The sequence below is a fragment of the Crinia signifera genome, chromosome 1 (assembly GCF_055691185.1).
Source record: "Crinia signifera chromosome 1, ASM5569118v1, whole genome shotgun sequence".
NCBI classification, from domain to species: domain Eukaryota; kingdom Metazoa; phylum Chordata; class Amphibia; order Anura; family Myobatrachidae; genus Crinia; species Crinia signifera.
In genome coordinates, this window is record NC_139217.1 from 149,679,960 (window position 1) to 149,690,633 (window position 10,674).

General features: G+C 38.9%; 1 protein-coding gene across 4 annotated transcripts in view; it reads left to right on the plus strand.

Annotated features, from left to right (window-relative positions):
- The window catches only part of MOB1B (MOB kinase activator 1B), a 103,191-nt gene extending 92,517 nt beyond the window's left edge, over positions 1-10,674 (plus strand). For all 4 annotated transcript variants that reach the window (XM_083174591.1, XM_083174607.1, XM_083174604.1 and 1 more), the window contains 2 exons: positions 1,251-1,414; positions 2,975-10,674. In XM_083174591.1, the coding sequence (XP_083030717.1) occupies positions 1,251-1,414; positions 2,975-3,052 (242 nt within the window). In that variant the 3' untranslated portion in view covers positions 3,053-10,674. The remainder of the gene's footprint in view (positions 1-1,250; positions 1,415-2,974) is intronic.

Here is a 10,674-nt window from a genome sequence, read left to right on the forward strand (position 1 = left end):
CACCTACCCCCCACAAAGTTCTGGGGCAGGCAGAGAGACTACCATCTCTCTGCCTGGCACCGTCCTCAGGCTCCCTGCGGCAATCGCCGCAGGAGCTCATATTCGCCAGTCAGGGGCAGCGAGCTCCTGACACGTTGAATACCGGAGCCCGCCGGCTCCGGAACGTGGCGAATGTGCAGCGAATCCTAAAAAGGATTTGCTGCACCTCGCAGGTATTCTCATTGAATACCGCCCATTGTGTAATATGGGCCATACATCTGCTACATGATTCTCTGTTCTTCTGACCCAGCAATCTGGTCCACCAATGACCGGCAAACCATCAGGGAATTTCAACAAGTTTATAATCCCCATGTCTTCGATTCCAAACATTTTTGGGTCAGAATAAGGGAATCAAGATTATTAGACATGTTGAATTTCTCCGACCTCCAAAGCATGGTGTCAGCAGAACAGGGAAATTACCCAATACAGACTAGATGTTCGGGCCTCCTAAAACAGGTCATATTCTAAAGCAAAATATGTTTTTTTATTTACCATTTTAGCAATATCAAAAGGATTTTTTATTAATTATTATTGATATAAACCCAACTAGGTAGACAATAGGATATTTTTGATTGTGATGTACATACTGTTCTAGTAGCGGAGTGCAGTCAGCTCCTGACTGTCACCCACCAAGCAGTGACACCAAAGTGCTGGTTCGTGCTCAATGACAGGAGCTAGGTGCTGCATAGTAACATTATGTGCAGCACCTGGCTTCTGTCACTGTGTAGGAGGCAGCACTGCAGTCACAACAGTCTCCAGTAGGTGGCCTGCATCACCAAGACCCCCGTATTGACGAAAACAGGGGTTCAGGGACGTGAAATCAGTTCTTGACAGGGGCAGGTAAGCATACTTAATCTCTCCCTGGAGCCTAACCCCCCTTCCCAGGAGCCTAACCCTACTCCTAAACCACTTCCCCAGCCTGTTGCTATCGTTCCCCTGTTACTCACCATTTGGTATTCCGGCAGTGGAGGTTCCAGCATCCTTACTGGTGTCAGGAGTCTGGCGCCGGTCTCCTGCCAGTAGTTGGGATGCCGGCGTCAGCATTATGAACGCCTGTGTCGGCATTATGAATGCCGGCATCCTGACCACCGGGATGCTGAATGCATCCACATATGGGTGTGTGTGGTTATGTTATGTGCAATATAACATATGTTTTACTTGCATAATGTATGTTTTTTTTATTATATTATTCCACTTGATGTATTTTGTAGGTGTTCCTTTCCCGAAGAACTTTATGTCTGTAGCTAAAATTATATTAAAGCGACTTTTCCGAGTCTATGCCCACATCTATCACCAGCACTTTGATTCAGTGATCCAGCTTCAGGAAGAGGCGCATCTCAACACATCATTCAAGCACTTTATCTTTTTTGTTCAGGTAACAATGAAACCAATGCCACTGTATAGTTAGCTTATGGCACTTTCTAATGTCCAAATGAGAACTGCTGACAGCTCTATTTCATCTGGTCTGCACATGGAACATATTAATGGTTCACACTCAAAACAGCCATGTCTTTATCAAACATGCATTATAGGCAGTTAATTGAAGGAAACCTGTCATACTACTGCCAGTAACTATTAACACAACTCAAATGTAGCCCATAATCAAATAAAAGGCATTTCAATCTCCCACACACAACAGAAGAAGCACTTTTTAAAACATATCTGCTACAGTGTATTATATAGCAATTGTCTGTTGCTCATTAGGACAGGGGTAGCTAATTCCACGCCTTGAAAACTACAGTTTACATTTGTTAGACTATCTAGCTAGTAGTGTATTGAATACTCACTGACACATTTTGAAAGATCCATAGATCCTTCTGCAAAGAGACCTGGAAAGCATGAACTGTTGGTTGTTTTCGAAGACTGGAGTTGGCTACCCCTGCCGTAGCAGATATGTTTTTATTCTGATCTTTGACACGCACTCATTTTTGCTCACACCTCCTTGTTAACATAAGATGTAATGCGACTCACACCAAGTTGAATTGCCATCTTAAAACTTGCATTTGCCCATGCAAACTGGCACGGACACAAACTAAAAGATGCATAAGTGCACATTTGTACTTTTGAAATGTTATTAAAACACACTACAGTACCTCATATACAAATAGAAACTTATGTAGATGCATACAGTACATAAGTGCTATGAAAACTAGCACTTATTTGGTGAAATTATCACCAATCTATCTGTAACTCGTTGCTGTGCTGCTACCTTTGAAGAGATTGCATGTCCTAAGGCACGTCCCTGTACCAGACCACTGAAAAGGAATAATAGGGTATTATAATCAGTGTTATATTCTTTCAGTGGCTTATGCAGAGGAGTAAATACACAGATATGATGACTGTTGCCAGAGCTAGATATCTGCTTCTGATTGCACTTTCACCATTATTGCGTTCTTCTTTCCTGGTGCCTATATTGAATATTATTAAATGATTTTATGCTTTTATTCAACATATTCACAATATATTTATATATTATTCAATATATACGCACTGGCCAATAATCGTTACAATTTAGCAGATTCCGATGGGTTTGAAGGACAAAATCGAAATATGGTCCAGTGTATATGCACAATGTCGCTGACTATGCGTGCTTCCTCATGTCTTCAGTGACATCCTCCGTCGGTCCTGCATGTGGGGGCCATGCTGAGGAATGCAGTACGGCTCCCCGGGCATTGCTCGACGTGGCATGAATCGGTAGACACACTAAATTGTAAAACAAGTTTGTATTATGGCTTTACTAATCTGATGATTTCATTTCTGTGCTACCATAATATTATTATTTTTTTTTCACACTCCAGAAATGTTTCGATGGTTTAAGGGTGGGGGCGATAGAATCGATGATATTGAATATTACATACAGCCTGAGTAACTGCACATAACAAATTGCATTTGGCAGTATGTCACTTGCATGTTAAATTCTGTTCACATTTTTCAGGAGTTCAACTTAATTGACAGAAAAGAGCAAGCTCCTCTGCAGGAACTCATTGAAAAGCTGACGTCCAAGGACAGATAAGATTCAAGTCATTGAAGCACAGAGGCCTTTCATGCAAGCAAGAAATGTTTTACTTTGTTCCATTTATAACAGCCAAAACCTATGTTATGTTAGCGTGTGTGCTTACAGAGGGAATGTGATGTACCTGATTAATTGCCTTCTAGTGATTCCAGTTGATTGTATTTTTACCTAACCATGTTCAATAGAGAAAGGAATCTGTGAGACCCATGTATTAATTTGCACACTTTTACTGCACTGAAGAGGTTGTTAAGTATAATGTGCCTAATTTAAATACACCTCAGCCCCTTCACAACCACTACAAGTTGCACATTTACATGAATGCTTGCTGATTTTCTATCTAGTGTAGTATGTTAACCAAACAGAACATGAGATCTGATTTATAGAATGTCTGATTTGCCTGTATAAATCAGTGTGATGTTAGTTAGATTGGGAAGATTGATTCTATTGCACACATGTTCTGCAAGCATCTAATACGAACTGAAAATGGGTAGTATTTCAGAAACCCATATTTTTGCCATTTGGTTCTGATTTCTACTCTGTGGAACTAATTTATACATGCTTGAGAACTAAGGCAGCATTTATAAGGTCAAATGTTTCATATTGATCTTATTGCTTGTTTTAGTAATGCTTGCCTTAAGGTGGTTCAGTAAATACAATATATTGCATTTTCGATCCAACAAGAGTTGGAGTGCTCAAATATAAACTACTGCATTCATTTGAACACTGACTTTGTAGCAAGTAGCTGATAACCAATCAGAGAAGAGCAATGAGTAAAAAAAAAAAAACAATTGCACAGAAAAACTATAACTTTACTTTCATTAGAAAAGCAATATTTTAAATAAGTATACACAAAAAAGTTTTAATAAACAGGACTTGGTATGTAATCTACTGTTGCAGGCATATGAAATACAGTAAGATACTGTAATACAGTACATCAGTGTAATTATCTGCGTTTGAACATGGCTTCATTCCTGCTGCATACAGTACAACACAGAGCATCACACATTTACCCTGATATGTTATGTGCATGCCAACCATTTATGGTGGAACAGAATTTCCTGCAGAGGCTATTTTGCATGTCATTTCATTGGCACCTTTTTTGGGGGTTCCACGTGATTTTTGACATTAGGGAGAATTATATTTGCACTGTTTTTCATAAATTTTCATATTGTGGAATGAGTTATGTTAGGATAACTGTGAATGAATTCTACTGTGTGATGTAGTTTGATTGGAACTCGGCCACATAATGTCAAATTCTGCCCATTAAATGTTTGAAACGTTGTAGCCAAACGTGGAATGAGGCCAATGTAACAAAGAATAGTTTGAAACACTTAGCATCTAGTCTTTACCATAGGAATCTTTATTTTACGCTCTGTTTGTCTTTCATTCACCTCAGGGTGGGGAGGATGCAGCTGAGGTGTGTGTGTTATATATACCTAATGGTGCCAATTTTCTTCCATTGTAATAGCCAATAGTTTACCTAGACTTTGGTCTAGGTAAACATCAAATTGTAGTGTTAATGAGGTCTGGACCCAAAAATGTGGATCAACATCTCATCAGGACCATTCCGCTTTTGACACAGGTGGCTAGTAAAATGCCTTACTTTATGCTATGGCAGGTAGAATATAAAAATAAAATAGAAAAACTAGAAACTAAAACACTTATTTGATAATGGATTAAAGGCACTTGTATGGACAATAATTTGGAAACTGTAATTGGCTGTATGTAAGGCACACTTCCCACAGAATAATAAACAACATTCCCTATAATAAACTGCTAACTTCGGATATAGTAACATTAATAGTTAACTAAGATATTTTAGCTATTTTTGGTTTAAAACGCTGAAAATGGATGAGTATTTACAAATGATACTAATGAAACAAGTCTTGAAACCTTAATATAACGAGTAGCCAAATGTCCAAGGTCTTCCCAAATACTGTTCCAAGTGATGCTTCTTCCACTAGTCTTGGTTTTACCGCAGAGTGATATAGGCAGGGGCAAAAGCAGGCTTTCAAGAGGGGTGTTTACATATGCTTAATTTTAATCACGCAAGTGTGATGAGCATACAGAAGGGACATAATAAGCACATAACAAACTATAGTCTGTGTCATACAAAGTGCAATGTATGTAATACTGTACATGAGACATATAGGGCAAGGGATTACAGTAAGACATCCTGCATAGTCTTGAGAGCGTTAGAGCAAATCCAGAAGTCTGGGGGAGCGGCAGATGAACTTTGCACCAGACCTGGACATTTATATACATGTTGGCCTCCCTATACACAGGATAGTGTATGTAATGCAGCATTAATAATAAACAATATAGATGGTCTGTAGTATTCATTTCCCAGTCTGTGGGATATATTTAGTTTCTGGGTTTCTACAGCAGCCATTGGGTATTTCTGTTCAGAAACTCAACCGCTGTCATTTTTAGTATTACTTCAGTTTTCCTCTTGCAGTCCCAGATCACATGCACAGTCAGGGCTAATCTTTATTTTATGGTAAAAATGTTTGGAATCAGGGGTCGATTCAGACCTGTCCGCACAGGCCGGCATTTGGCTCCGTCACCGATGGTGCGGGTCTGCGCATGCGCGATTATGCACAGATGCATTTCCAAAATGATTGTCAGCCAGGGGGCGTTCTCTGGGATCCGCCCAGTGTTTCATGGGCATACTCACGAAAACGCTGGGCATACCCCTGCGAATGCAGGCATGGCCTTGCATGCTTGGGACCAGCGGATCACATAAAATGACGTCAGTGCCTGCCCCAAACGCGTTGGGAAGCGGCCATATGAAAAGTAAGTCCAGGCTTACTTTCATACCGAACAGAGGAAAAATCATTCCATGGTAAGTAACCATGAAATGATTTTTCTTCTGTGCGGCCGCATGTAAGTGGATGTGTAAGCGTACACATCCGTTTGTATGATACTTCAGGGATTCAGGGGGTGGGCGTGCATTCGCTGAGGTGGCATTTACCTGCTTCTTAGGCAGCGAATATAGGCAGCCTAGCGAGCAGGTCTGAATTAAGCCCTTAGTTCAGAACCCTGGGATACCCCCTAATAACTACTTGGAAGTTTTCAATTATCTTAATTGGGCCAATAATTACATGTCATTATTGTGGTTAAAACAAAATGGTCTCAAATGACCCCAAAAATCTACTTTTTTTTATGCACCCCAAATGCAATTAAAAGATTCAGTTACACCAAAATATATATATATATATATATATTTTTTTTTTATTCTTTATATTTTTTTTTTTTTATTTAAAATGGCTGAAATTACCCTAAAACCACTTGTTTCTACTTTTTATGAAAGAAGAAAACACGGACGTATTCCTTATTGTCTGACATATATTAAAAAGCTAATTGTGATGATACTGAGGAAATCTGTAAAACATGCACTGTTAGGATTCCCAGAAGTCCAAGTTTGGGAATTAGTGGTCTTTAGTATAGGCTGTAGGAGAGAGTCTAAAAACAAGCCTGCTGTATCAAATATATTTATCTCCTATAAATAACATATATAACTGGGCTTTCTAAATACATTCTCCAATCACATGTTAAGACATCTGTCTCTACTTCCTGGCAGCTGCTCTCTGGTCCAGTGCTCTTATCAACACACACACAAAGAGCAGACTTGGTAGGAGACACTGCTGTTATTGAGAATGTGTATTTTGTTCCGTCACTGCTACTGCAAGTTGTAACAGCCAGCAGCTCTAACAAGATCATATTATGTACTTTGTGATCCTTGCTGAATTCGGTGGCAAGGCCGGCGGGTTCTGGGCAACTGGAAACCCATTTGCACTTGCGGTAAGGGGCACTCTGAAAGAACCTTAAAGCAAGTAACTGAAAATATATAATTTATCATAAAGTAACATTAATTTACAGATGGGATGTTGGTACGGTGCCAACATTTAACTGGACTGTCCCACCAAAATTAAGACCATTGGGAGGTATGCAGTTAGATGTGTCAACATTTTTCAAAATAACTATTGTAGCATTTATCAGAACAGAATATCTATTGCTTTTAATTCACATGATAAAATATTAAATACAATATACCATGACAACTTTTGCAGTTAAATAAAACAAGAGTACACCCGTGTCTAAGCACGCTTCCATTTATTATGCTTTATCAATTGGGACACTGTCAGACTGGAATCTTAGGAGGGGTATTCAGATGACAGCCAAGGAATAATATTAAGTGCTAATTTATTCCATGCTTCTTAGCCATTACCTGTCCTGGTGTACTGTAGGGGGTGAAGTTCTTAAGGTGACTGCTACATGGCTGTGCCAATGTAACTTACTGCGGAAACCATTACTTTATGTACGTTGTGCTACAGTTCCAGCTGGGCAGCCTCAAGCCAAAGTCTCCTTCCAATGCCACAAGTATTAGATCATACATGGTAGTTGTATACCTTTCGTTACATATACATGGGCAGCATAAAAGGCAAGTCCCCAAGCACCCAAACACAGGGCCCCTATTTACCAGCCAATACTGATAAATTTATATAGCACATCTAACTTACAGAGGGAAGATGGTCCCCCCCAAAGCTCTGGGCCCCATAGCAGCTGCACCCCCTGCACCTACGGTAGTTACGCCTTTGGTCTTATGCAAGTGAGCATGCTGTAACACCCCCCAGTATGTGTCATCCCTAGACACTTGCCTCACATGTCTATTGGGAAATCCACTAATATCACTTATACAGAATACAAAAGGTGTATGGAAGGGTAAATGCTATCTATTAACAAGGAACCAGTGTTATTACTAGGGCACTTAATTTCACATATCAAAAGACTGGTCCTTAACGAATCCTAAATATTTGTTTCAGCTGTGACTTCCATTCTGTGTAGCTGATGGATTTGACATTTAAAATATAATAATCTATTTATTATGATTTCAAAACCCAGTTTATAATCTCCCACAATCTTACCAAGGGCAAATACAGTATTTACTACTAAAACAAATACTCTGCTACTAGCTGTTAAGCATGTACTTCTATTTCATGTCACATTCTGTACACGTGTGCCCTTTGTACCAGTTTCCATGTTTCTGCTTTAATTGGTCACAATTAAGGGGGGCAGTAACCGCAAAAGGATCTGTTTTTCCTATGTATTGAGTTATATGAAAGAACAATATTATAATGGCCCTACAATTTAGTAACCGTAAACCAAAAATACATTGGCAAGTGCCTAGGGCCTAGATTACCTAGCTATAGGTCGGCATTGTTCTTTAATGACAGTGTCATCTTGGTTTATACAGTGAAATGCAAAGTTGTATCTTGTACACCTGGGAATTTCTTTTTTTGATAGTGCCACCAACTACGGTACATGCTGATGGTTAAAACGCTACAAATTAACCAAATAATACATTTTCACACCTAGCTCTCCATTTCAATCTCAGAAACAAGGTGCTAGTCATGAGTCTAATTACCTGCCATAGAGTACATCCACCAGAAGAGGCTGAACATCTATGTTTACAGGAAACCATTTTATTATCTCAGGAATCTTTGAAAGAAGATATCAGTAAACATGGCAAACATAAGAAGAGCACATTTATCACATAGATGATGATTTCACAAACTTATTTTTATATTGTAGGCCATGCTCAGTGTTCCAGCGCCGGGAGCTATATAAGCTTGTGGGTAGTAAAACAGTGATTGTGCTCACTGTACAAAACAGAGCACTGTCCTTGCCAATGTCTTTGTGAACTGTTCTTTAATGAAGGAGAAACCGTTTGTTTCAAATACTAGCCGATGGGTAATAAAGTTTAGTGGTACCTTCATGTACAAGCAAAGCAAAACACCCGAGAGTCGGGTTTTGCACCTAGGAGGTTCCCTGGAAGATGGACATTTAGGTGAGACAAGAAGCTGTGTTTTATGGCAATTCTATTTTACCATGACACTTAATAGGACAAGCATAGGTTTCCTTACTTCTAGCTGAGAGGTTCAGATCTTATTCTCTCCATTCACCACAGTCTTTGTACTGGCAATGCTCCAGCAAGGCTGCTTAGTATATTAATCATGTTGTTATTTTTGAGACATACATAACAAATACACAATGGTCAAATTTTTTACCTTATTTTAGTTGTATTTACCGATATACCATCTGACATAACATGCAGCACACGGTGTGATAGAACAAAAGTAAAATGCTCCTGTTATTGTAAACAGCAGTCCAATGGTAGACACATGCTTTACATTTCAGAGATTGTCTTGTTGAAATACATGAAACACTGCTTTGCTTGTGCCAAACATTAAGGGAGAAACATAATATGATTTGGATTTGTAAAAGTGCAGATTTTTCTGTCATTTTGTTGTGTCTATCTAAAGTGGCCATGGTTTTATAGGGAAAAACTATCTAGTAATATAAATGCACTGAAATAGCAAAATAATCAGCATTTCAACATTGGACCCTATTCTCCCCCAATAATGTAGAACATTGTTTTACCATTCTATTGGAGAGGTTAAGCTGTAATGTAATAGTGTTGCTTATTCAACATTATATAACATTAAATATTACAGCACAACAGTTTTTTTCTTTCTATTATGTTATTAAACAGTACTATGAGAATGTTTAATACGTTCACACCAGTGAAGAGTACAACTAAACAGAGGAGGAACTACCATTGGTGAAGCAGGTGCAGTGCGCCGGGACTCCTGAGGACTAAGGGGCCACTGCTGCCCCTGTCACCCTCTTCATATCACCCACTATTTTTCCCTGTCATACTTTGCCTCCCTCTGCCTCTCCCTGTCACCCACTGCTGTGTTGCTTATTGTGAGCTTGGGTTTGGATGGAGGGGGGAGGGGGGGGGGGGAAGTTATATTTTGTGCACCTGGGGTCACCACCCACAAGATCTGCCACTGCAGCAAACCACACTGTAAAATGCCTATTTTCTACAGTCATAACCTGCACATCTCTGCATAATCTTAGTTAATACTAAGTGACAAGTATACATTCTAGTTTGTTCAGTGGGTTGGAGGCTATTAGAGAAAAATAATCACCTCTAGGACATTATTGCTGCACAATGTGCACATTAATTCAACTGATAACTGCAATAGTGTAGACATTATGTATGTTACAGTAATATTTGTATACAGTATAATTCTAATAATACTACAGTATGTGCACACAATACAACATTACAACATTACAGATGTTCCTCATACAGTAAAGTATGGTTTCATATTGTAGCAATTTGTATTCAGCTCATTAGCATACCTCACAATGCATCATATTGTAGTTTTGCTTTGCCATGACTATAAAGACCTTGATGGGATCTTTTTGGTTCAGAAAACAGAAATAGTCATGTCAAAATGTATGCCTTCTACACTTGGAAGTAAAGTATTTTTGTTTTCCTTAGTATAGTGAAAGCAGGTAGAATTCTATTAGTGACGTATAACGTAAGCTGTGTGTGTGCCAATAGTTATTCAGCTTTGTAACTCAACCTAAACTCTAAGTTTATAACAAAGTTCTGAAGACCGAAAAAGAATGTTTAAACTCTACAAAATGTAGACAGATGTAAATAATGTATACAGATTGTATTTGATGGCTTACAATATTTAAAACATTTCTTTCTTTAGAGAAAACTGATGTTTTTATGAAATTAAAAATCTTGTTTGATCAGT